This window comes from Rhinolophus sinicus, chromosome 13 (assembly GCF_057876585.1).
Source record: "Rhinolophus sinicus isolate RSI-liver-muscle chromosome 13, RSI-T2T, whole genome shotgun sequence".
Classification (NCBI taxonomy): Eukaryota; Metazoa; Chordata; class Mammalia; order Chiroptera; family Rhinolophidae; genus Rhinolophus; species Rhinolophus sinicus.
In genome coordinates this window covers 24,923,717-24,951,431 of record NC_142513.1, presented here as the reverse complement: position 1 = coordinate 24,951,431, position 27,715 = coordinate 24,923,717, and the positions used below count along the sequence as shown (strand labels likewise).

The 27,715-nt window shown below is 40.5% G+C and overlaps 1 protein-coding gene and 1 pseudogene across 6 annotated transcripts in view; one reads left to right on the top strand and one right to left on the bottom strand.

Moving 5' to 3' along the window:
• The window catches only part of EBF4 (EBF transcription factor 4), a 55,368-nt gene that overhangs the window by 15,741 nt on the left and 11,912 nt on the right, over positions 1 to 27,715 (bottom strand). For all 6 annotated transcript variants that reach the window (XM_088789232.1, XM_074317446.2, XM_074317445.2 and 3 more), the window contains exons 6-7: positions 26,485 to 26,558; positions 25,376 to 25,444 (exon numbers count right to left, since the gene is read on the bottom strand). In XM_088789232.1, the coding sequence (XP_088645358.1) occupies positions 25,376 to 25,444; positions 26,485 to 26,558 (143 nt within the window). The remainder of the gene's footprint in view (positions 1 to 25,375; positions 25,445 to 26,484; positions 26,559 to 27,715) is intronic.
• On the top strand, positions 4,903 to 8,208 carry LOC148756037 (small ribosomal subunit protein eS1 pseudogene; annotated as a pseudogene).

Sequence of the window (27,715 nt, the reverse complement as noted above, 5' to 3'; positions counted from 1 at the left end):
TAAAGACCAGTTGTCCAAGATGAGCCAAGAGTTGGTCAGTGTTGAAGTTCAGTGAAGGGTACATGTGGTTCATTATTCTATTCTGCCTATATGTTCAACATCCTCCATAATAAAAAGGTTAATAAAACACCAGATGAAGAGCTGTGGACAGTGGCCATCCAGCTAATAAAGCAATTCAAAGGTGGTCGTTATGCATCCTGACTGATGTCTGTGATTTCAATGAAACGTTAAGAGCAATTCACACACACCTACCTTACTACACCCTGAACTTAGTTTAGCCTTTTTTTTTTTAGATTTTTTTAAAATTAGTTTCAGGTACACAAAACAATGTAATAGTTAGACATTTATCATTTATATCCCTCAGTCAGTGTCAACCCCCATCCACTATCCCTCTGACATCACACACAGCCAATCCATTCCCACTGTCTCTATTCCTAATGCTGTACTCCGCTTAGCCTCCTTAATCATTTCTATAAATGCTTTTTATTTCTCCCTGTAAAAACTACTCAAGGTGAAATTAAAATAAAACTTCCTTGTCAATAGAATATCCCCTACCAAAGAAGCAAATGCTGGACTGACTCAAGTGCAAACATTGGATTTACAGAAAACCTCTCAGGGGTGACACCACTGCATAAGGAAAGCTCTCCTAGCACAGTGGTTTACTCAAAAGAGACAAGAGATAAGAAAAGTGAGGAGGTGATTGATGTGAATCCACTGTTAAACTCTGGGTTCTCAGGGGCTGGAGAGCAGAGTGGGATGGAACTGCTCTTTGGAAGGCAGTGTCCAGGTACCATATGGTGCCTGCCTCGATTCCCTCACCCCACGCTTCTGTGGGTGTTGGCTGTCAAAGGGCTCACGGCGACCTGAGAATTAGCTTCAGCGAGATGCCTATGTTCCCACAGCCAAAACAGACTGACATCCCAAGGATGACCAACTCTTAGTGCTATTCATACCTCAGAGCTCCCCAAAGGATCAGGCTGGAGCTAGACTCCAGCTGAGACCATCTTCTTGCTAACTCCTTCTGCCTGGTCCTGCTTCGCTCACTCCTTTTCTCCCCAGAGCTCTCCTCCCACACACCACGTTCACAAGAATCCCCATCTCCCGCTCTGCTTCTAGGAATCTCATCCTAAGCAACCAGGTCGCAGGGCTTTTTACCAGCTTTTTTCTCCCTACATCCCTGAGAGGTGCTTATTTAGTGTTGAAATTGTTCCCACTTCTAAAGAGAAAGTTGTTAGTAACTGATAGAACTGGATTGAGCCTAAGGGCACTTGCAACGATAGGACTGTCAGGAGCAAGAGAATTAATTATAAGTTCTAGATTACAAGTTCTGTCCAACAGAACTTCTCCCAAAGTAATATCCACTAGCCACATGTGGCTACTGAGCACTTGGCAGGTGGCTAGTGTGACTGAGAGACTAAATTAAAAAATTTATTTCTTTTTAATTAATTGAAATAGTCACATGTGGCTCGTGGCTACCATATTGAACAGTACGATCGAGAAGGAGGAAGTAGTATGGATGGACACATGAGTTGGGGCAGGCTGCTCAAAACAACACAGTATCCTGTGAAAGCCTTGGGACAGGAAGCAGATTGAGAGCAAAGGGTAGAATAAAACTAGATATTTATTTCCAAGTCAAAAGTTGGCACCGCAGCCTGAGATGGGAAAAGTGTGTGTGTGTGGGGAATCCTCCATTGATTTTCATCCCAAAGGGCTCAGAAGAAACAAAACATCTTCTGTGGCAGGGTCTGTGCTCGCCACTGTTTTCCTTGTTTGCTGCCCCCTGCTCCCAGCTCAGAGGAGGGTACAGGTGGCTGGAACATTCATTCTCTCATTCATTCAATACACCCATTTAAAAAGATGTATTAAACACCTTCTGTGTGTCAGACAGTGGAATCTAGAGGTGAATAAGATCTTAAGGAAAGTATAATCCAGCAGGAAAAAGGGAAACTTAAAGTACAGCCAACAAGATAGAGGGGTAGGCATGGCAGAATAACTTGCCAAGCGTAATCTGTAGCACCACTCTGCCTGGGAGAGGTGGAAGGGGTCCTAGAGGTCACATGTGATCTTCGGCATTTTGAATCTTGGAGGACCAGGGGCATTTTCCCTTGAAGAGAAGTAGAAGTCAGGAGCCCTCCATGCGAAGGGAATAACAACCCTACCAAGGGACAGGTGGCATGCATGGCACACTTTCCCAGCGGTGCCTGACAAGATGGAGGAGGGCAGCTGAGGACCAGTGCCTGGAGGGGTTGGCAGCAAATCATGCAGGCTGTGGACCCTGTGGGTGATGGGGAGTCAGCAGAAGGTGACTTACTGGCTGTGTCATTTGGAGGAGTCATTTTGCCTCCAGGGAGAAGCAGGTACCAAAGGGCCTAGGCCAGAGAAAGAATGGTGAATGAGGAGGTTGGTGCAATAGTCAAGGCCCAGGTGGGGTGGCCCTGATGGGGGCGGCCCATGCTACTTCCTGGTCTTGGCCTGGGGCAGCAGCCAAGGCCCAGTGTCCCCAGGTCCATAGCCACCTGGACCTGGCCTCCCCACCATGATCCTTACTAGGGCAGAGGTGGCTGCAGTGCAGATGGGCTGGGGGGTCTATAAATAGCCAGGGTGCATACATTAGCATGCCAATGCACCAGAACCCCATCCTCTATGCTAATGGCCCACCATGCGCCTGAACACCTTCTGTTCCCCTGCATGTATTTGCATGCACAATTAGCATAATCTTGTATAATTAATGAACAGCGTCAATTTTAGCTCCTAAGTAATTTGATTAACATGTTGATAGGGCACTTACTAGGCTCTCCAAACCTCGGGGCTGGGCATGGGGCCTGAGGAGAGGGGGGAAGGAGGTGCAGAGACTGCTAAGGGGCCCCCAGCTGCCCATGAAGAGAGGTGGTGACTCCACTTTCCCCTAATGGGGCCTGAGGGGAGAGGTGGAGAGGCTGCTAATGGGAGGCCTCTGGGCACCCCACATGAGTGGTAGGGACAGGCTGGAGTGTGGTTACAGTGGGTCATCTGAGTATGAAGCCCATTTGTGCCTGTGTGGACACAGAGATACACATGTCCCTTGAATGGACTCCCGGTCCAGGGAGTCTTCAGTGAATGCAATATGGGAAGAAGAGGAGGAGGGATGGAAAAAAAAGTAGGATGGTTGGGGGGCTGGGGATGGATGGGCAGATGGAAGCCACAGAGGAAGAAGGTGTGCTTGTGAGTAATCTGGGGACATAAAGAAGAAGGTGGGGGTCCTGAGACTGAAGGGAAGAAGTTGTGTGCTCCTCTGTCCTTGGGCGGGTGAACCAGGCTCCAAAGCCAGAGATCTTGGCACCTCTTATTTATGAATCATGGGAGAGGCAGAGGGGGGAGCAGGCAAGGCCTGGCACCTTCCACAATGAGCCAAGTGACCCAGGGCAGAGAGAACATACAGAAGGCTTCCTATTCAGAGACAGACTCTTTACCAACCCTGATACTCCAGGGCCCCTGGCAGAGGCTCACATTCCTCTTCTGCTCCTCTCTGACTGTGGTCAGAGTCAGGAAGTTCTTCCCTGGCTCTGACTTGCTTCCTTGTTGCTGTTGAGGCTCAGTTACTCTTACCCTCAAAGATGGTCAATCAGGGTGAAGGTGGGGTGGTAATAAATGATATTGTGGCAGGCACTGTGCTGTGCATTGTGAAAATGCTTCTTACTTAACTTCACAACATGCCTACAAGCTGGGGTTAAGAGTCGGCTCCATTTTACAAATGAGGAAACTGAAGCTGAGAGAGGTGAGACCTGGCTCCGAGTCATATGGTCAGACATTCCAGGCTGACTTGAGCCCCCTAACCCTGAATAGCCCTTAGCTTTATGGTGAGAATTTATTATTCAAATTGCAGACAGTTCAATCAGTAGCCATCTGCCACTCTACCTCTTATGGTCCCCAGGCCTCCTCATGCCTGCATCCCTCTCTCCTGCAACATCCGCCGGGGGCCTCGTCCGCAGCGTCACTTCAGCCTCAGCATGGGATCACTCTGATCTCAGGTTTGGTTTCCGCCACCCAGATGTCTTCCCTTACGCCTTTGCTCTGAAGTAGTGGTGGCTTGGAGACTCTTTGTGACTGGCATCCCAGGCCACATGAGCCCCAGGGCACATGGGGGACTCTCACATGAACCCCTTCTGCTTCTCCCTCCCTCAAATGCTCCCAGCTCTGAAAGGGGTGGGACAACGGAAGGGAGTGCAGTTAATTCTGCAGGCCAGAGGGAAAACTTCAATTCCATGTCAGCACTGACTCAGCAGGGAGGTTGTGGGACCTCAAGGGGAATTGCCAGAACGGACCCTGGACAGAAGCCTGTACTTGCAGCATCAATGTGGGAGTAAAGAGACCCTGCTAGAAAGGGTAGAAGAACACAACAAATGCTATCAGGGGCTTGTTTTGTGGCTGCAGAGAAAAACAAGGAATGTTCCACTGACCATTGGATTAAGAAGGGGGGCTTATTCTTTCACAGCTCGCACAACCCCTTTTCATCAAATTACATTTGTCACATTGTACTTGATCTAGGAATTGGGGTCTAAGTTTGCCATCAACATGGTAGACTTAAGCTTATCTCTGCCAGGTGGCTCAGACGACCTGTTTGAACAGTCATTGAATGATACCCATTGTGCACCAGGCACAACTACATGCCAGACAGTGTCCATAGCCCACAGCTCCTGTCCACCCCTGGGAGCCAGAAGAGACCTGTGGGCCTCCTATGGGAAGGAATCTTCCGCACCCACAGAGTCATCCCATCCTACACAGAGTCATCCCAGCCAATCAAACAAATATTTAATCTTAGAGCCTTGATGTCCAATAGCCATTTTAATGTGGCTATTTACATTTTAATTAATTAAAAATTAAATAAAATTAAACATTCAGTCCCTCTGTCACAGCAGTTACATTTCAAGTGCCCGACTGGCTCATGTGGTTATTGGCTACCACATTGATCAGTGCAGAATGCTGCCATCACAGAAAGTTTTATTGGATAGTATTGTCTTAAAACCTTACGTCGTTCTCCATTTCCTCTTATTTTCAAAATTATGAAAGGCTTCATAATTATGTTTTGTCCCAGCTGCTCTGTAAGCTCTCAAAGGGCAGGAAGCATTGTTTAAACTTCTCTTTCTTCTCCTGAGCATCCATCACAGTGCCTGCCCCACAGCAGGTGCTTACTGATTCATGATGGAATTCTAGAGTCAAATTTACTGTGACATGATGAATGCTGGACCAAAACCCCCAAATCACTTTTAACAGGGAACAATGTAAAATCTTGTACTCAAATTAAAAATATCAATTACAGAGATAGAACTTTGAGAATTGCAGAGCAAAGACCTCTGAAAATTTGTTCCTCCATAAAGCAACAGGAACATGGGTAAAAAGTGTCAAAATTAACTTTTTCAGAGCCCTGAAAATTAACAAAAAGTTTGCAACAATTGAAGGAGTATTTGTTTAAGAAAATGCCTGACTCTTAGTAAGAGCGGAAAACTTTCAGTGTTTTAATTTGCCCTATTCCCATCCTCCTCTCCCCAGCTCTGTGGTAGCCTTAAAAACCAGCAGACTTGAAACCATGGTAATTGTGAAAAATAGCAGTCTGGTAACTACTGGAAAGGACAGAATGGGCTTGGAACTTCTCAGCAGTATGAATTTCCAGACAATTGTCACTATTTGATCTGCCTGGCAGCTCCCTGACAGACCCATTCTCAGTACTTGTTTTTTGACCTGATTCAGAGCTTGCTTAGTGAAAAATGGCCTATTTTCAGGGTGTTTGTTGAGAACAACCAGGGGCAACTGTTCCACACTGCTGTTGCATGAGGCAGTGATACTAGTTGGGGCAAACAGGAGTCTGGGAAAAGTGGGAATGAGATGTTTGTGGGGGCTCTGAAAAGCTTTTACATATCCCTGGAGACTTAAATGGCCAGGTGTATATGCAGGGAAGATCTCAGAAGGCCCTCCCTAATCTCTCATCTCTGGTTGACCTTGAAAGCCTACTTAAGCAAGAAGTGAAAATTAAGGCATAGCATTAAGTTGCTGGAGTATTGAAGGCACGCTCCAACATACACACAGAATCTTTAGGCAAAGGGTTGAAGACCTATTGGTTCAAAGCATTTAAGGAAGTGCCTGACCAATCATGAGCTGACCACTAGGCTAAAACAACAGAAACTTTAGTGACTACACATGACAAGGAATACAGACTTTATAGAATTGGTCCTGGAAAGTCACTGAATAAACAAAAAGTAACAGCAACAACAATAAACATTGGAAGAGGGGGTCTGATTTCCAGAGTTACCACATTATATTATTAAAATATCCAGTATTCAACAATTAATTATGAGACATGCAAAGTAACAAGAAAGTGTCCTCAAGGAAGCCCCCATGTTAGATTTACTAAACAAAACTTTAAATCAGCTATTATACACATGTTTAAAGAACTAAAGAAAATTACGCCTAAAAATTTAAAGAAAAGTATGGGAATGATATTTCACCACATAGAGAACATTAATAAAGAGATAAAAATTATTTTAAAGGAACCAAATTTAAATGCTGGAGTTGAAAAGGACAATAATTGAAATGAAAAATTTCTAGAGCAACTCAACAGTATATCTGAGTTGACAGAAGGAAAAGAAAAACAGTGAACTTGAAGATAAGTCAATTGAGATTAATAAGTTCTGGAGCAGAAAGAAAAAAGAATGACAAAAAGTGAATAGAGCCTAATACCAACATACACATTATGGGAGTCCCAGCAGGAAAGAGGAAAGGGAAACAGGCAGAAAGAAAGTTTGAATAAATAATGGCTAAAAACTCCCTAAATTTGATGAAAAACCTTATTCTGCATATCCAAGAAGCTTAATGAGCTCCAAATAGTATGAACTCAAAGGGATGCACACATAGACTCAACTGTTAAAAGATGAAGATGAAGAAAGAATCTGGGGCGGTTTTTTTTTTTGCTTTCTGAGCAACATCATGGTGGTCAGCATGAATAAGTGCCTTATGAAAGGCGGCAAGAAGGGAGCCAAGAAAAAAGTGGTTGACACATTTTCTAAGAAAGATTGGTATGATGTGAAAGCGACAGCTATGTTCAATACAAGAAATATTGGGAAAACACTAGTCACAAGAACTCAAGGAACCAAAATTGCATCTGATGGTCTCAAGGGTCGTGTTTTTGAAGTGAGCCTAGCTGATCTGCAGAATGATGAAGTTGCATTTAGAAAATTCAAGTTAATTACTCAGGATGTTCAGGGCAAAAACTGCCTGACTAATTTCCATGGCATGGATCTTATCCATGACAAAATGTGCTCCATGGTCAAAAAATGGCAGACCATGATTGAAACTCATGTTGATGTTAAGATTACCGACGGTTATTTGCTTCATCTGTTCTGTGTTGGTCTTACTGAAAAATGCAACACTCAGATTCGGAAGACTTCTTATGCTCAGCATCAACAGGTCTGCCAAATCTGGAAGATGATGGAAATCGTGACCCAAGAGGTGCAGACAAATGACTTGAAAGAAGTGGTCAATTAATTTATTCTGGCTAGCACTGGAAAAGACATTGAAAAGGCTTGCCAATCTATTTATCCTCTCCATGATGTCAAAATGCTGAAGAAGCCCAAGTTTGAATTGGGAAAATTCATGGAGCTTCATGGTGAAGGTGGCAGCTCTGGAAAAGCTACTGGGGAAGAGACAGATGCTAAAGTTGAACGAGCTGATGGATATGAGGGCCCCAGTCCAAAAATCTGTTTAAAAATCAAACTTTTCATGGTGACAAATAAAACCCGTTGCTGATGAAAAAAAAAAAAAGAAAGAATCTGGGAAGCAACAAAAGTAGAAACTCATCACAGACAAGGGATCCTCAATAAGATTAACAGCTGACTTCTCATTGGAAACCGTGGAGGTTAGAAGGCAGTGAAATGACATATTCAAAGTTCTGAAAGAAAACAACTGTCAACCAAAAATTCTATATCCAGCAAAACTATACTTCAAACATGAACAATAAATTAAAATTAAGTAAACGTGAAGGATGATTTAAGACATTTCTAGATAAACAAAAAGTGAGAGAATTCATCACTAACAGGTCTTTCCTACTAGAAATATTAATGGCAATCCTTTAGTCTAAAGTGAAAGAACACAAGACAGTGATTCAAATCCATTTGAAGAAATAAAGAGGACTGTAAAAGTAACCATGTAGGTAAGTATAAAACACAATACGTATGTATTTTGTTTGTAACTATTTTGTTTTCCTATCTAATTTAAAAGACAACTGCCTGTGGGGGGGGGGGCAGGAAGTATATAGATACTCTGTAATTTCTGATTTTGCTGTAAAACAAAACTGCTCTAAAAAATAAAATCTATTCAAGAAACTACATAAAGCAGTAATTATAAAACTGTGTTGATGGGTTTATAATGTATAAACATATACTGTGATTGACAAAGATATATATAACAAAAGAGCGGAGAGGGAATGGGGCTATATTGGAGCGTTGACTTTTATACTCTTAAAATTGGTATTCATCTAAATTAGATTATTTTAAATTAAGATATTAATTGTAATTCTCAGGGCAATCACTAAGAAAATGACTTAAAAATTAAGTAAAAACAACAACAAAACTTAAAAGGTACCCTGGAAACAATCCATTTAACACAAAAAAGGCAGTAATGGAAGAATACAGGAACAAAAACAAAAATGAAAAATAGGACATATAGAAAACACAAAGAAAAATGGCAGCTATAAATACTCTTTTATCAGTAATTACATTAAATATAAATGGATTAAACACTCTAATTAAAAGGCAGAGATTGGTCAAATGGATTTTAAAACATAATCTAACTGTATGCTGTCTATGTGAGACAGTTTAAATTCAAAGATAGAAAAAGGTTGAAATAAAAGCTTTGGAAAAATATATCAAGCAAACCCTAGCCAATAGAGAACTGGAGCAGTTTTATTAATATCATACAAAATAGATTTTGAAACAAAGTTGTTATGAGACAGAAAGAATAACAATTATAAACATACATGCACCTGATAATAGAGCTACAAAATACATGATGGAATTGAAGGAAAAAATGGATAAATCAACAATAATAGTTGGAGACTTCAATGATCTATTTTGAGTAATGAATAGAACTACTAGGCAATAGGTCAACAACAAAAAAAAGAAGACTTGTATTTCATACAATAAATGAATAACGTTTTTACATAGTTCTTTCAATACTTACCATCATAAAGATTTCATTTCCACCTAGTTTTACCTGAATTCAACATGATCTCAATAAAATTGACACACAATCAATAGAATGGAAAGATAACTACAAAATGGGAGAAAATATCTGCAAATCATATATTTGATAAGGGATTAATATCCAGAATATATAAAGAACTCCTACAACTCAACAACCACAAAAAACAACCCAATTTAAAAATAGGGAAAGGACTTCAATAGACATTTCTCCAAACACTGTGTTACAAATAGCCAATAAGCATCTGAAAAGATGCTTAACATCACTTATCATTAGAGAAATGCAAATCAAAACCACAATGAGATATCATCGCATACCCTTTAGGATGGCTACTATAAAAAAAAAAGAAAAGGAAAGAAAAAAGAAAATAAGTGCTGGCAAGGAAATGGAGAAATTAGAACCCTTGTATACTGCCAGTAGGACGGTAGAATGGTGCAACTGCTATGGAAAATCATATTGTGTTCCTTAAAAAAATTAAAAATCCAGCAATTCCACTTCTGGGTATATATCCAAAAGAATTGATATCTCAAATACCAATATCTCAAAGAGATATTTTCACACTCATATTCACAGCAGCATTAGTCACAATAGGCAAGAGATCTGTTTCACAACAACATGAATATACTTAACACTACTGAATTGTATATTTAAAACTGGTAAAGATGGTAAATTTTATAAGATGTCTTTTTTTACCACAATTTAAAAAATGAGGGGAGAGATCCAAGATGGCGGAGTAGATAAATACTGTGCCTGCTTCTTTCAGAGAATGCATTAAAATTATAAATAAATTACAGACAATCTGAGAACCATCTGAAGTCTGGCTGAACAGAGTTTTATAAATAAAGATATAAAGAAGAAGCCACGTCGATACTGGTAGGAGGGGTGGAGACACAAAATGGGCTGGTTCCAAACCTCTATGTGGTGGTTGAGAACCGGGAGGTATATCAAGGCCGTGGAGGTTTCCCCCAGAGCAGAGAGAGATCCCAGCCCCACACCGGCCTCCCCAGTCCAGAGTACTGGTGGCAGTACTCTGTGAGGAGACCCCACAACATTTGGCTGTGAAAATCAGTGGAGATTCTGACCACCCTGGTGGTATAGAAGGCTGCAGGAAAGCTAGACATCCTCTTAAATGGCCCTCTCTCGTCCCCAGGCACTCACCCTGGGCTCCGGTGGAGGGACAGTGACTTGGGGGGCATTAGAGGTGTGCAGGCGGTGGACTGAGGTGTGTGGCTTTGGGGCAGGGCTGGACGAGGGTCGCCATTCTCCCTGTGTGAGGTCATTCTCCCATGCAGTCGGGAGGCAGGTGCCATCTTTCCTGTGTTGAGCCCTCCCCTATGGGCCAAATCTGAATCTGATTGGTCTGATGAGCTCCGCTGCTCCACCCTGCTGACTTACTAGGAACCCACCCTACCCAACCCCCACAACACCAGAATCACTTCTTCACGTGAGCAGCCAGCCCCACCCACATTGCACTCTTTCTTGGAAAACTATTAGAGTTCCCAGGCCCCCGATGGGCGGTGACTAGCCCTGGTTTGCTCTGAGACTTTTGCTGAGTAGCTCCAAGCTCAGCACTGGCACCAAACCAGAGTCTACATTAACCTGGTGACCACAATTCTTCACACTCAGCCTGAGGGCCAATCCCACCCACTGACATGCCAATAGCAATCAAGGCCCAAATACAACAGGAGGGCACACACAACCCACAAAAGGGACACTCCTGGAGCACCCAGAGCAGGTGACCAGGGAGACTGTGCCAGGGCCCCACAGGGGACCTACTACATAAGGCCACCCAGCCAAGACTGGCAGACATAGAAGATCTACCTAATACAAGAAACAAACATGGACAGGCAGCCAAAATGAGGAGACAAAGAAATACGTCCCAAATGAAAGAACAGGAGAAAACTCCAGAAAAAGAACTAAACAAAATGGAGGCAAGCAACCTACCAGAGACAGAGTTAAAGACAATGATTATAAAGAAGCTCAAGGAGCTTAGTGAAAACTTCAACAGAGAGATTGCAAGCATAAAAATAGGACATAGAAACCATAAAAAAGAACCAGTCAGAAGTGAAGACTACAATAACTGAAATGAAGGCTGCACTAGAAGGAATCACCAGCAGACTAGATGAAGCAGAGGATCAAATCAGTGATTTGGAAGATAAGGTGAAAGAAAACACCCAATCAGAATAGCAAGAAGAAAAAAGAATTAAAAAAAAATGAGGATAGTTTAAGAGACCTCTGGGACAACATCGAGTGTAACAATATTCATATCACAGAGGTACCCGAAGGAGAAGAGAAAAAGCAAGGATTGAGAACCTATTTAAAGAAATAATGACTGAAAATTTTCCTAACCTGCTGAAGGAAATAGACATACAAGTTCAGGAAGCACAGAGAGTCCCAAACAAGATAAAGCCAAACAGACCCACAACAAGACACATTAGAATTAAAATGGCAAAGGTTAAAGACAAAGAGAAAATCCTAAAAGCAGCAAGAGAAAGGCAACCAGTAACTTATAAGCGAGCCCCCATAAGATTGTCAGCTGATTTCTCAACAGAAACTTTGCAGGCCAGAAGGGATTGGCAGGAAATATTCAAAGTGATGAACAGAAAGAACCTACAACCAAGACTACAACCAAGGCTATCATTTAAAATCAAAGGACAGATAAAGAGCTTTCCAGACAGGAAAAAGCTAAAGGAGTTCATCATCACCAAACCAGTATTACAAGGAATGTTAGAGGGACTTCTTTAAGATGAGGAAAAAAGAAAAGATCAAAATTATGAATAATAATATTGTAATAACTGCATATTTAGCAGTAATTACTTTTAATGTAAATGGATTAAATGTTCCAATCAAAAGACATAGGAGAGCAGAATGGATAAGAAAACAAAAGCCTTACAAATGCTGCCTATAAGGGACTCACTTCAGATTGAAAGACACACACAGACGGAAAGTAAAGGGAGGGAAATAGTTATTTCATGAAAATGGAAATGAAGAAAAACAAACAAACAAACAAAATCTGAGGTAGCAATACTAATACCAGACAAAACAGACTTTAAAGCAAAGGTTATAACAAGAGACAAAAAAGGACCCAGTAATCCCACTTCCAGGTATTTATCTGAGGAAATCCAAAATGCTACTTTGAGGGGACTTGTGTATATATTCATGGCAGCATTGTTTACAATGGCCAAGATGTGGAGGCAGCCTGGGTGTCCATCATTGGAAGAATGGATAAAGAGGAGGTAGTACACATATATAATGGAATATTGCTCGGCCAGGGAAGGAAATGGGTTCTTGCCATCTGCAGCAGCATGGATGGACCTGGAAGGTACTGTGCTGAGTCAAATATGTCAGACAGAGGAAGACTGATGCACTGTGATTTCACTTATATATGGAATCTAAAGAACAAAATAAACAAAATAGAACAGAAACAAACATAGATACAGAGAACATTTTGATGGTTGCTAGATGGGAGGGGGTTTGGGGGTGTGGGTGAGAAAGGGGAAGGGATTAAGAAGTACAAATTGATTGCAAAAAGTAGTTATGGGGATGTAGGGTTTAGCATAAGGAATATAGTCAATAATATTGTAATAACTATGTATGGTGTCAGAGGAGTACTAGATTTGTTGGGGTGATAGATGGGAAGGGGTTGGGGGCAGGGTGAAAAAGGTGAAGGGATGAAGAAGTACAGATTGATAGTTACAAAACAGCCATGGGGATGTAAAGTACAGCCTGGGAATATAGTCAATAATATGGTGATAACTATGTATAGTGCCAGGTCAGGGGGATCACTTTTTAAATTATACAAATGTCTAACCACTTTGCTGTACACCTGAAATTAATATAAACTAATATTGAATGTCAAAAAAATGTTGTAAAAACTATACATGGTGTCAGAAGGGTACTAGATTTATCGTGGTGATCACTTCGTAAGTTATATACCGGTAAATATCTAATCACTATATTGTGCACTTGAAATTAATAAATATTGTATGCCAGCTGTAATTGGAAAATAAAAAATTATTTTCAAAAAATGACACCAGGAGGTAATTTTTTGGTGACTTAGACAAGCTAGTTGTACAATTAATATGAAAAAAATAATCCAGAATAGTTGGAGAAATTCTAAAATATAAGAGTAATAGGGAAGGAATACTAGATCTACCAGTTACTGAAATATGTTGTAAGTCTTCAAAAAACAGCATCATATTTCCACATAAATAAATAGAGAGAATTTAATGAAATAGGAGGGAAAGTCCAGAAATATACACAATTACATTTAGAATACAACATGAGTGATATTTACAATTGGTGGGGAAACATGGATTATTCAATTCACCTGTATTTTTTTTCTGGTAGCTGCCACATGTCCTAAGAGAAATTATTAAATAATCCATCCACTAAAGAACTCTAAAGACAAAGAGAAGCTCTTATATATGGTCAGAGAGGAAAGAGAATTTACCTACAAATGAATGACAACTATGTCATACTTTTCAACAGCAACAATAGAAATATTTTCAAAGTGCTAAGTAAAAAATAACTGTCAGTCTAGAATTGTGTTCCCAGGAAAACCATCTTTCAAGAAAGAGAGTGGTATCAAGACAATTACAGTAAAACAAAAGTGAGAATGGTTTACTACTAGCAGACCTTCACTAAAGGAGGAATTTCTAAAAGATGTACTTCAGAAAATGACTCCACAAAAAGTTGGTTGAGATGCCAGAAGGAAAAAGATGAGCAAAACTTTGGTAAACCAAAAAAAAATTGTTTATATATAATAAAAATAATAATGATGTGCGGAATTTAAAACAAATTAAAATTCTGGACTATGTGGCTTATAAATAGGGCAGGGTCAATAGAATGGCCTAAGACCAATGGTGTGCCAGTAAATGTTTAACAACCATTTCCAGAGGAGGGAAAACCCTGCTTTATAGTGTTTGTCGAGTTCCATGGTTATATGTTCTCCCCATGACTGATTTCAAGCTCCAATGTTATGTCACTGAATGTGGAGTTGAGAAGAGTTGTTAATAATTAGCTCTTGTGAGTCGGTAGGAGCCAGCTCAGGCACACCACTGTCAAAGATTCTAATATTAGTCAGGAAAGGAATTATGACTTTGTTAAGAATGGATAGTAAATTTCAAGGGTGATAACTAAAACAGTAGAAATGAAGTGAATAAATTTCCAAATCTGTAAAGGGGAAAGTGGAATAAGAAACACATACACCACATCAAACAAAATAGTCAAACAATTTTAAATAGTAAGAAACGAAAACAAAGAAACATCCAAGAAGTGGAACAAATAGAAAGCAAAAAGATGATAGTAAATATTTGAAAAAATCAATAATCTCAATAAAGTAAACTGACTAAACTTGTCAGGTAAAAAACAGACCAGATTTTTAAAATAAATCTAACAATACACAGTTAAAAGAGAAATATCTGAAACATAAGGGCACATAATGGTTGAAAATAATAGTATGTAAAAAGAAATAAGAGGCAAATATAACCAAAAGTAAATTGAGAGAGCCTCTAAATAATATCGATAAAGTAGATTTTAAAGTAAAAATATTATTAGAAATAAAGAATCAATAATTGTTGATAAAAGGATCAACAGAGAAGGAAGTTACAAAATTTCAAACTTGTCCACACTTAATAAAAGTCAATAATATATATGTATCAAAAATTAATGGACCCCACAAGGATAAGCTGAAAATTCATCTCTTAATTTTTAATAGGCCAAGCAGACAATAAGTAAAGACAGATCAGAACAACACAACTAACGATACTGATTTAAAGGACATACATAAAACAGTAGACTCAATTAGACAACTAGGTTAGAAATTAGTAACAAAAGATAACTAGAAAAATACCACCTGTTTAGAAATTAAGAAATACAGTTCTAACTTCTGCTTAAGCCAGGATGGAGTAACAGAGACCACATTTACCTGAGGCCCAAAAACAAAACAAACCAGACAAAATACACAAAACATTTTTCAATACAATAAATATCAGGTAACACAGTGATCCCTGAGAGATGGGAAATAAACAAGGTGAACCTTACAAATGTCCCAGCATGATGCTTTGAGATTTTCTAGGCCATGACACAGGGTTAGGGTGGGGCAGGGGACTGAGGCAGAGCCCAGCAGACTTCCAGAACTGAGATGGAATTGAGAGCTCAGGGTGACCAAGGCAGCTAGACTTCAGAGGACAGAGTCTCACAGAGGAGAGAGTTGCATAGAAAGAGAATCCCAGAAATTTGTCGAGGGATCTCCTTGAGTATTTAGTAGAGTACTGATTGGTGCATTCATGTAAAGAAAGGCCAGGAAAAGAATCACCCTAATGGAATAAAAGGAGCAGTCTTGGTGCTCACATAGGGATAGGAATAGTGCTTGTTTCTACCAGCTAGACTGAAAACAACTACGTGTTTCCCCGAAAATAGACCTAGGCAGACAATCAGCTGTAATGCGTCTTTTGAAGCAACAATTAATATAAGACCCGGTCTTATTTTAATATAAGACTGGATATAATATAATATAATATAACATAATATAATATAATATAATATAATGTAATATAATATAATACCAGGTCATATATTAATTTTTGCTCCAAAAGACGCATTACAGCTGATTGTCCAGCTAGGTCTTATTTTCGGGGGAAACATGGTAATGATTTATGAGGCATTGTGTACAGTACTGAGGAAAGTCTTACTTTAGTAGTGAGGAATAATTAGTCCTAGTTCGATTATTGTTGTGGACCCATCTAATAAACCATAAAAGCAAGACTCAAAAATATCAAACTGTTTCCAGGTAACTTAACTACATCCAGAACAAAGCTCAAAAAGATTTTCGGAATACAAAAATATCCACCGCCCATAAAGGGGAAATTTACAATGTCTGGCATCTAATAACAGATTACCATGTATACCAGATGCAAAGAAATTTATGGTTCATAATGAAGAGAATAATCAATTGAAACTGACACAGAATAGACACAGACATTAGAATTAGCAGAAAAGGACATTAAAAGTCTAATTATAACTATATTTGGCATGTTCAACAATTTAAGTAGAGACATGGAAGATATAAGAAAGATACAAATCAAACTTGTAGAGATGAAAACTACAATGTCTGAGATGAAAACACATTGGATGGGATTAACAGCAGATGAGATATTGAGATATGGCAGAAGAAAAGATTAGAAGAAACTTGAAGGCGCAGTAATAAAAACTATCCAAAAATGAAACACAGAGAAAAAAAAAATCCTCCTTCGAAAGAGAAAGAATTAGCAGTGAGCTACAGGACAACCTGAAGCAGTTTAATATATGGGTAATAGGAATCCCCTAAGGAGGAGTGGCAGAAAAAATATTTAAAGAAATAATGGTTGGGCCAGCCCAGTGGCTCAGGCGGTTGGAGCTCCGTGCTCCTAATGCCAAAGGCTGCCAGTTCGATTCCGACATGGGCCAGTGCCAAATGGCTCAGTTGGCTTGAGCGCAGGCTTTCAACCACAAAGTTGCTGGTTGGACTCCTCGACTCCTGCAAGGGATGGTGGGCTGTGCCCCCTGCAACTAACAATGGGCAACTGGACCTGGAGCTGAGCTGCGCCCTCCACAACTAAGATTGAAAGGACAACAACTTGACTTGGAAAAACTCCTGGAAGTACACAAGATAGTGGAGCAACATCTTAAGACAACTGTCTATCTAACATTCTATACCCAGTGAAAATATCTTCCCCAAAATGCAAGACATATGCATTCTGGTATAACAAAAATGATAACAGCTAGAAATCTGAATCTATAGAAAGGAATAAAGAGTAATGGAAATGGTAACTATAATACATTAGTAAATATATAAGATTTTTTCATGTTATTGAATTCTCTTTAAAAATACTTGACTGTTTAAACAAAAACAATAACAATGTACTGTGGATTTTATAATACATATTAAAATTCATGACACAATAGTATAGTATACATGAAATGGTATAACAATAAGTTAAAGATGTGTACTATAAGTTCTAAATCGATCACTAAAATAACAAAATAAAAATGTTCACTAACAAGCCAATAAAGGAGATAAAATAACAAAACCCCCAAATCTAAAAGAATGAAAAGGAGAACAAAAAAGAGACAGAATGGAAAGCAAAAGTCAGGATTATACACTCAAACCTAACCATATTAATGATCCCATTAAATGTAAATGGACTAAATATCCCAATTAAAAGTTGAAAATCATCAGATTGGATTTTTTTCAAAGACCAAACTATATGCTACCTACAAGAAATGCATTTTTAAAATTTATTTATTTATTATTAGTTTCAGGTGTACAAAACAACATAGTGATTAGAGATTTACATACCTCACAAAATGATAACCCCACCAAGTCCACTAACCATCTGACACCATACATAGCGATTATAATATCATTGACTATAGTCCCTATGTTGTACTTTACATCCTGTCACACACACACACACACACACACACACATATGAAGTTATAGTTGACATTCAATATTATTTTATATTAGTTTCAGTTTCAGGTGTACAGTGTAGTGGTTAGACATTTATATAATTTATGAAGTGATCCCCCCATTAAGTCTAGTGCCCATCTGACACTACATAGTTTTTACAATATTATTAACTATATTCCCTATACTGTACTTCACATCCCCGTGATTACTTTGTGACCACCAATTTGTACTTCCTATTCCCTTCACCTTTCTCACCCAGCTCCCCAAACCCCCTCCCATCTAGCAACCATCAGTTTTGTTCTCTGTATCAAGAAATGCATTTTTAAATATAAAGGCATAGAAGTAAAAGGATGGAGAAAGATTTATCATGCCAATACTAGTCAAAAGAAACCTGGAGTGGATATATTATTATCAAAGTAGATTTCATGGATTCATGACAAAGAGGTCAATTAAACAAGAGGACATAATAATTCTAAACATTTATGCACCTAATAACAGTTTTTCAAATTATATGAAGCAAAACTGATAGAACTGCAAGGAGAAATAGACAAATACAAAATAATTATTGGTGATTTTAATACCTTTCTTGCAATAACAGAATAAATAGGTAGAAAATCAGCCAGGATATACTAGACTCAAACAATACCATCAACTAACTTGACCTGTTTGATATTTATAGAATTATTTCACCCACCAACATGGAATACGCATTCTTCGCAAGTGCACACAAAACATTTATCAGGTAGGCCATATTCTGGGCCATAAAACAAGTGTAAATAAATTCAAAAGTATTTAAGATGTATGAAGTATATGGTCTCTGACAATAATGGAATTAAATTAGAAATTAATAATGGAAAGATTCTAGAAGAATCACCAATTTTTTGGAAACTAAATAACACATCAGTAAAAACAAACAAACAAACAAAACACCACTCAAAAGGGAAACTAGGAAGTATTTTTAACTGAACGAAAATAAAAACACAATGTATCAGAATTCATGATATGCCCCTAAAGCAGTATTTAGGGAGAAATGTATAGCACTAAAAGCCTATTTTAGACAAAAATGAAAGGCCTTATATCAAAGACCTCAGTTGCCACTCTAGGAAATCAGAAAAAGAAGAGGAAATTAAACCCAAAGTAAGCAGAAGAAAGGAACTAATAAATATAAAAACAGAGGACAGAAAAACAATAGAGAAAATCAGTGAAACCAAAAGCTGGTTCTTTTAGTAGATCAATAAATGGATAAACGTGTAGCCATACTCCTCAGGAAAAAAAGAGAGGACACAATTTGCCAATATCAGAAATGAAAGTAATGACATTGCTACAGATTCTAGAAAGATTAAATGGATAGAGAATATTATGAACAATTTTATGCCAACAAATTCAGCAACTTACAAGAAATGGACAAATTCCTTGAAAAATACAAATTACCACAACTCATTCTAGAAGAGCTTAAGGAAGAAATAACACCAATTCTACACATACTCTTCCAAAAAACTGAAGAGGAGGAAATACCTCCTAACTCATTCCATGAGGCTAGCGTGTCATACGTGATACCAAAACCAGACAAATATCCATCATGAACATCAATGCAAAAGTTCTAAACAAAATTTTATTAAATCAAATCCTGCATTTGTGCAGTTCTGCATGGCTGGAGAAAGTTCTCACTTTAAATTTTTGACCACAAATCTCAGGTGGGCCTTTATTAAAAAGATAATATGCCCTATTCAAGTGAGGTTTATCTGGGAAATGTAGGGTTTGTTTAACATTGGAAAATCAATTGATGTAATTCATCATATTAAATTTAAAAAAATCTATAATCATCTAAATAGATGCAGAAAAAGCATTTGACAAATCTAACGTCCATTCCTGATAAAAACTCTCAGTAACTAAAAATTGTGGGGTATTTCCTCAACCTGATAAAAGACACCTATGAAAAATGTATAGTTACATACATGCATACAAATATACGAGGTCGGACAATTAAGTTCGTAAACTCATCCTAGAAAAAGTGCTGCATACCTCATTGCTGAATATCACTATGGCCACCTTTGAAGTACTCCCCTTGGGAAGCTATGCACCGATGCCAGCACCTAGTCCACCCTTCAAAACGATTTTGGAACTCTTTTTTGGAATAGCCATCAGAGCTGTCGTCGTATTACCCTTGATGTCCTGAATGTCATCAAAATATCTTCCTTTCAATATTTCCTTTATCTTTGGGTAAGGAAAGACGTCATTGGGGGCCAGATCAGGTGAGCAGGGAGGGTGTTCCAATACAGTTATTTGTTTACTGGCTAAAAACTCCCTCACAGACAGTGCCATGTGAACTGATGCATTGTCGTGATGCAAGAGCCATGAATTGTTGGCAAAAAGTTCAGGTCATCTAACTTTTTCAGCCTTTTCAGCACTTCCAAATAGTAAACTTGGTTAACTGTTTGTCCAGTTGGTACAAATTCATAATGAATAATCCTTCTGATACAAAAAAGATACAAACATCGGTGCAACCAGTTCGCGAAATTAATTGTCAGTCCTCGTACATACACATATACATACGTAACGGTGAAAGACAGTACTTTCCACCAGTAAGGTCAGGAACAAGACAGATGTTCATTCTTACCACTATTATTCATCATTGTACGGGAAGGTCTCGCCAGTACAATCAGGCAAGAAAAACAAATAAAAGACACCCATTTTCAGTCCCAGGTTTACATCCTAAACAAACTTTTGTCCCTATTCAAATTAGGAGAGACAAATAAGAATGTTCATAGCGGCTGTGCCTACCATAGAAAAATGAAATACAACAAACTACAACTAAAATAGCAACATAGAAAAATCTTAGAAATATAATGCTGAATTTAAAAAGAATATTTTAGAAGACTACTACATATAAAGATGGCATCATTTTTATAAAGTTAAACACAAGCACAACTAAACAACCCGTTGTTTAACATTATACAATTTGTGGTAATTTATTTTTTAAGAGCAAGGTCATGATAAACACAAAACTCAATTTACTTATTACCTTTAGGAGAGGGGTAGGCAGTGATACCAGACGGGGAAGGAACATGGTAGTGGCGTCAACGGTATTTTAAGTGTTTTAAGTTTGTTGGTAGGTTCACAGGTGTACACTAATTATTATGCTTCCTCATTTTTATTTTGTTATATTTTTCTTTTCTATGTATCATCTAGGACATAATAACTTTTTTTCAGATGGATCAAAAATTTAAGCGTAAACAATGAAACCATAAAAGTACTAGAAGATACCACAGGATAAATTTTAAAAGTATTATCTTGGCATGATAAAGGCCTTTCTAAATATAATAAAAATCCAAAGTAATTAAAAGATTGAGAAATTGGGTAAATTTCTAAATATAAAAAGTTAAAAGGCAAGGACCAACTAGAAAAAAAATATGTGCAACTCATGACAAAGGGCTAATTTCCTTAATATACACTCCTATAAATCAGTAACAAAAGTCAATCCTTTAAAGAGAAATAAGCAAAGGATATGAATAGACAGTTCACAGAAAAGGAAATACAGATAGATTTTAAATACGTGAATGTGTGCTCAACCTCAGAGTAAGAGAAGTGGAATTCACTGGGATATCACAGTTGACTTATACGATGGAGAAAGATGAAAAAAGTATGGTAACCACTGTTTGTTGCAGTCATTTTTCAACCCTGAGATCACTTGCCTTCATTCCTTGAAGATTTTAGTTCTGGGTCACTATATATGCTGTTGAACATTGGTCCTGTCATAATTCTTGGTGATTTCAATATCACTATAGATAGATAATTCTTCCAACACATTCTCTTCTCCATTCCTTGAGCATCCCTCCTGCAATGTCCTGTCATCACCCTCCGTTGGCTGCACATTACCAATAAATGCAATTCCCAAATAATTCTACCTACTGGCAACCCACTCTCTAACCACCTTCTAACCTCCAGCTCAACTCCCTTCTAGTACCTCAACTCCAATAATTCTTTGCCCCCCTCAGAACCTATGTTCCATTCATCCTGCCTTCTCTCTCTATGCTGCATTCTTCTCTTTACCCAACTTAAATCCCTCGTTCCATTTTTGTAAATATCCCTTGCATACACTTACACTCTCTTGCCCTCTCGTGTTTCATTGTACTCACTTGGCAAGTCCCTAACTCTGGTCATAAGCCACCACTCACCTTTTCTGCACCTGTGTTTGTGCAGCTCTGCATGTCTGGAGAAAACTCTCACTTTAAATTTATGACCACAAACCTCAGGGGAGCCCTTACTACTGCATGGCAATCACAGGACATTTCCATGGTCCATTCACTGCTCTGGCACAAGTATTTCATGCCTTAGTGTCTCCCTTTCCATCCCCATCCTCAACTCTTGACCCTGTTTCCTATTTTACTGAGAAAACAAAGCAATCTGAAGAGAATGTCTGCAAGCTCCCACATTGGATATACCCCTTTATCCATTTTTGTGCCCAGGTTCTGTCTTCCCTGCTGTTTCCATGGATAACTCTCTATGTTCCCAGCTAAAATCAGTCCTGTGAATGCGATCCCATACACTTCGCCAACTAAAGGGCATGGCTTTGGCAATTCTCTTCTATCTCTTGCATCACCATTTCCCTTTCCTATCGGGTTTTTCTCATCAGCATATGAACAAGCTATATATTGTTTTTCTTGGCCTTACATTGCGGTCTAGCCACTACCCCATTTCTTTGATCCCTATAAAGCAAAATTCAAAAGAATTCCTCTAGTCATTGTCTCTAATCTCTCTTCTCCCATTGTCTCTTAGACTTACCTTTGTCAGACTTCTGCATCTCCACTGAATAGCTCTTGAGGTCACCAATGCCCCCCGTCTCCCTCCTGTTGCTAAGTTCAATAGTCAGTTCTTAGACGCTTTTTATCGTATCCACAAGCAGCATCTGATGCAGTTGACTACTGCTTCCTTTTTGGAATATTTTCTTATCTGGGCCTCCAAGACACTCCACTCCCCTGATTTCCCTCTGCCCGATCTTTCTCAGTCTTCTTTGCTGGTTCTACATCTCCATGATCTCCAAACACTGGACACTCCAGGACTCAGTTCTTGAACTTCTATTTTCTATCAACACTCAGTCCCTCAATGATTTCATTCATCCAAATTTCTATCTGCAGCCTGGACCTTTCCCTTAAGAGCCATACTCATGTTTTCAGGGGCTTTTTCGACATCTGCACCTGGATGTTAAGTAAGCATCTTAAATATAACACGTCCAAAACTGAACTCCCGACCTTCCTCCTCCCCAACCTGCTCCTCCTGAAATCTTGTCCTTCTCCGTAATAGAAGTTCTTTCTGAATTGTTCAGGACAAAAACCTTGGCAATGCCTTGAATTCTCTCTGTTACTTTGTTTCTCCTTCCATAACAAACACTGTCAGTTTTGCCTGTGAAATATCCAGAATCCAACCACTCCTTATAACCTCTTGTTAAAACACCCCTGCCCTGGTCTTGGCCTCCGTCATCTCTCACCTGGGTAACTGTAATGGCTTCCTAATTCATCTCCCTGCTTTCCCCCTTGCCTCCTACAGGTCATCTGCAACACAGGAGCTAGTGTGATCTTGCTGAAATATAAATCAGGTCATATCATTCTTTTCAACACCCCCAGTGGCTTCCACGGCATTCAGAATAAAAGCCAAAGTCTTTACAATGACCTACAAGCATGGCCCATGCAGCCTACAAGGCTCTGCATGATCTTGCCTTCCTTCTGCCCTACCCATTAGCTCTCTGACATCACCTCCTCCTACTGTCCCTCTCGTTCCAGTCACCTGAGCCTTCTTGCTGTTCCTAAACACATCAGCTGTACTCCAACCAAGAACATGTCCCCCCCCCCCCCCCCCCGCTCCCCAGATTCATACATGGCTCACTCCCTTACTTCCTTTAGGTCTTGGCTCAAATGTCATCTTTTCAGCAAGGCCTTCCTTACATATTCTAAAATTGCAATACTCCCTTCCTGGATACTACTCTCTGACCTTTCCTGATGGCTTTCTTTTTCTCTTTAGCCGTCATCACCATCTAACATGCTACCTATATATTTTATTCATTCAGTTAGTTTATGTTTATCTCCCCTACTAGACTGTAAGCCCATGAACACAAGGCTTTTTGTGTATTTGGTCACTGCTTAATTCACAGCATACAGAAGAGACCCTGGCATAGAGTGGATGTTAAAAAGTTATCTGTTGAATGAATAAACAACATATCGTATTTTGCCATGTACCATGAACTCCCATGTAGAATGCACACCCACATTTATGGCCCAAAGTTTCAGGGACAAAATCTTTCATTTTAATTTTTTAATTCAAAATTTTATTTGTTTACATTTAGGTTCTTGTTTTTTGTATTATAAAGGAATTTTAGCATTTACTTTTTAACATATTATAGTACAAGAAATTTTATGTAACAAATAATTACAAAACACAAGAACAGATAAAGGTAAAAGAAATTTTATGTATCGGTAACAAATTTGCAATATTTATGCATCATAGAAGGCCAAGAACTCTTCCTCTGTTGCAAGTTCAACAAAACCGATTATCATATTCCAGGGTATTATTTTACATATGGATATCGTTATTGATTTCTAGAGCTACACTTTTAACTCATAAGCATAAATAAAGGAATTAAAAACATTTATATAGATATGGAATTAGTATTACCCATGCATAGTACTACCCATCCTTATTTTTCCCTCACAAATTTGGGCAAAAAAGTGTGCATTATACATGGCAAAATACGGTACTTAATTGGCCAAAGTGTGGGGAACAGGCATTCTCAAAATTGCTGGTATGAATGTCAAATTAGCAATAACTATCAAAATTACAAATGCACATATCTTTTGACCCAGCAGTACTACTTCTAGTAATATCTTTCATATAAATTCATACATGTGCAAAATGACACATGGACAAAGTAATGTACTGTAGCATATTTTATCCCTGGAAAAAGAATGACAACAGCCAAAATGTCCAGCAAAAGAGATTATTTAAAGAAATTATGGTCCACTCATATAATGGAATATTTTGCAGTAGCAAAAAAGAATAAGGAGACTTCTTGTGTCTTGATATAAGTTCATATACATAAGTGTATATAACGAATTTTAAAGAAAGGTAAGTATAAAAGAGTGTGTGTAGTATGCTATACACAGTGGTGGAGGCTGACTTATTTTTCATTATTTATTCTTTTGTGCCTTTTGAATTTTGTACCTTATATATGCATTCCCTACTCAAAAAGAAATAAAATAAGTTTTAAAAATCATAAATCATGGTGGGAGAACGAATTTTCCCATGCGTCACCTTGACAAACATATGACTGAGACTGGTCAAGTATTTCCCCCGTTTTCATACGAAGGAAACGGACATTCAGAGAAGTCAGGTCAAACAGTACAGAGGTGGCACCTGGGCTAGAACCCAGCTTTCCTTGTCCTGCCCATGCCCATGCCCTCCATCCTCTCAACCTCTCTCTGGGGCTGTTCTCTTCCTGTCCCCCATCCCCATCCCCTGCTCTTCCTGGGCTCCTTCTGTCAGGAAACACTGCTCCTAAGCCCAGGCCCAGAAAGTTTGCCAAGGCTTTACTCAGGGGGTCCTGGCTGGTGGCTCCCTGGTATTTGACAGTTTCTCCCTTTGCTGGAGCCACCACAGTGTTCTGTGACTTGCAGGTCACAGGCCCCCTCCCCCAGCATGTACCTGTCAATAATGACGGGGTCTGAGGGCGTCTCATTCCGGTTGCCACAGCTCTTCCGGTCACAGCACCGGCTGATGGAAAGACGAGGAAGAGGAAGGGAGTGAAGGAGAGGGAGATTACAGTGTGTGTGTATATGTCTCGCTGTGGGGTGAGGACACTGATGTCCTCTCTCTGTATATGGAATCCTTGGGCCAGAGGGGCTCACTTCCAGGGGCCTGGGGGGAAAGGCAGTGAGGTTCCTATCACAGGGACCTGGAGAGCCCAGGCCTGGGGATAAGGTTGGTCTGGAAACCCTTGTCCCAAAGGCATATTGTTCCTGGAGGATACAGGAATGGGCAGGCTTCTGGCCACCTACAGGGTCTCTCACTCTGTGTGCACACTTTTTACACATGTAGAGAGGAGTTCAAACTGTAAGTGTGCAGCTTGTGAATTATCACAAAGTGAACCCATCCGTGTAACCAGCACCCAGACCAAGAAATATCATAGGCCCAACGCCTCAGAAGCCCCCTCGTGCCCCCTCCTTGTCACTGCTCTTCCCAAAGATAGCCACCACCATCCCAACCAGATTTTGAACGCTATGAATTCTCTTTTCCATGTATGAGGACGCTATTGGACTGGCATTTCTTGGGGGAGACCTTGCCTAGAAATGCCAAGCCCTGTGGTAATGGAGAAGGGGAGCCAAGAGCTGTGTTCTCTCCACTTCATCCTGCCCCACCCAGGAAGTGCCCCAAGGGTCATGTTGGAGGCAGCAAAGTTTCTTCCCTCTTGTTCCAGAGCAAATCCAGGAGGCCCAGGCCCTGCCCCCACATCCCCAGAGAGCCTTCCCCAGAGCTTTATTAGTTAAGCTTCCCAGTAGTGGCAGGAGGCCTCTCCTACAAAAACACTCGGAGAAGCCACATAAACAGGCCAGGCTAATGGGGCCGCCAGGACCCTCTCCTCAGCCAGCACAGTGCGCAGGGGCCTCCCTACTCCCTCATTGCCTCCCCCCACCAAGCTTCCCCAGGGAGCAGCACGGAGGGCAGTGGTGGGGGCGGTGAGGACAGGGCCTGGTGGGGGTCCTTGGCAACATGGTGGCCAAGGGACAACGTGACAGTGACCCAGACCTTCTCACCTGCACATGATCTCATGGGTGAGCAGCACTCGGCACATTTCGGGGTTCTTGTCCTGCCCCTCATAGATGATGGCCTGGGGAGGAGAGGGAGTGCACAGGCGCAAGGAGAAGGAGGCTCCCCTGATGTCACGTGTAGGGGGAGAGATGGGCTCTGCCCCTTGGGACGATCATGCCCTCCAAGTCACTTGGGGGGCCGAGGAGTGCAAAGCAGGACCTGGCAGTCTGGCTCCCCAAACCAGGACTACTATCAGGGGCGGCAAGAGCGGCATGAGGGCTGTCGATTCTGTTTGTCCTCAGGCAGCTTTTTCCAGATCCTGCTATGCTTGGGGGCAGGGAGGCTCCCTGACCAAGGACCAAGGTCAGGCTGAGATGGGCGTAGACATTCCTATGCTCACCATTCCCATGGCCCTAGGGGACCTCTGCCTCTGCTCACAAGCATTGTCCTCTAGGCTATCCCAGCTAATCATCCTCTTCCCCCAGCCTTATCATTTCCCCAGTCCAGGCCAGCGTCTCTCCCTTGGACTCTTGGATCAGCCTCCTCACGGATCCCCTGGCCTCCACTCCTGAAGCAAGGAGTGAGCTTCCTAAACTGCAAATCTGGCTTCCCACTTTATAACCCCTGGGCTTCCCAGCCACCTCCCACTTGGGGGGGTCCCTTTCTCTCAGACTTCCTCCAACCTCTTCCACACTTGTCCCCCACACAATCCCACTTTGTCACTGTCTGGTCTGTCTCTCCCACCATGGGGACCACAGCCTTTCTAGAAAACAACCATTTCTGCCTCTGTTCTGGGGTTGAGTAGAGGCTGCTGGAAGACCCTGGCTGTGCGGGAAAGCTCAAGTCCACCTTGCATTGAGGTGGGGGGACAACTGATGGGCCGCTTTGAGACTCAGCTCCCTCCTTACCAGCGTACACAACTTCTCTGCACAGCCCATCAGGGCGCTGAGGGGCTGCAGTAGAAGCTCTGGGGCCCCACCCAGTCCCCTTTCCTGGACCAGTGCACCCACCCCCCAGATGCAGTTAGTGTTGGCTGCTACTGGCTTTCTCCTGAGAATGGTTCTCAGCGGATAAGAGCTGCCTTGCCTGAAAATGTCTAGAAGGTTACAGGCTCCCCTTGGGAGTGTTCCCCAGCCAATGACTGACTGATACAGGGCACAGAATCCTGGTGTCCTTGTCTCAAGGTGGGGACAACTCTGATGTCATTCCTTCTTCAGAGTTCCCTGTGCATCAGGC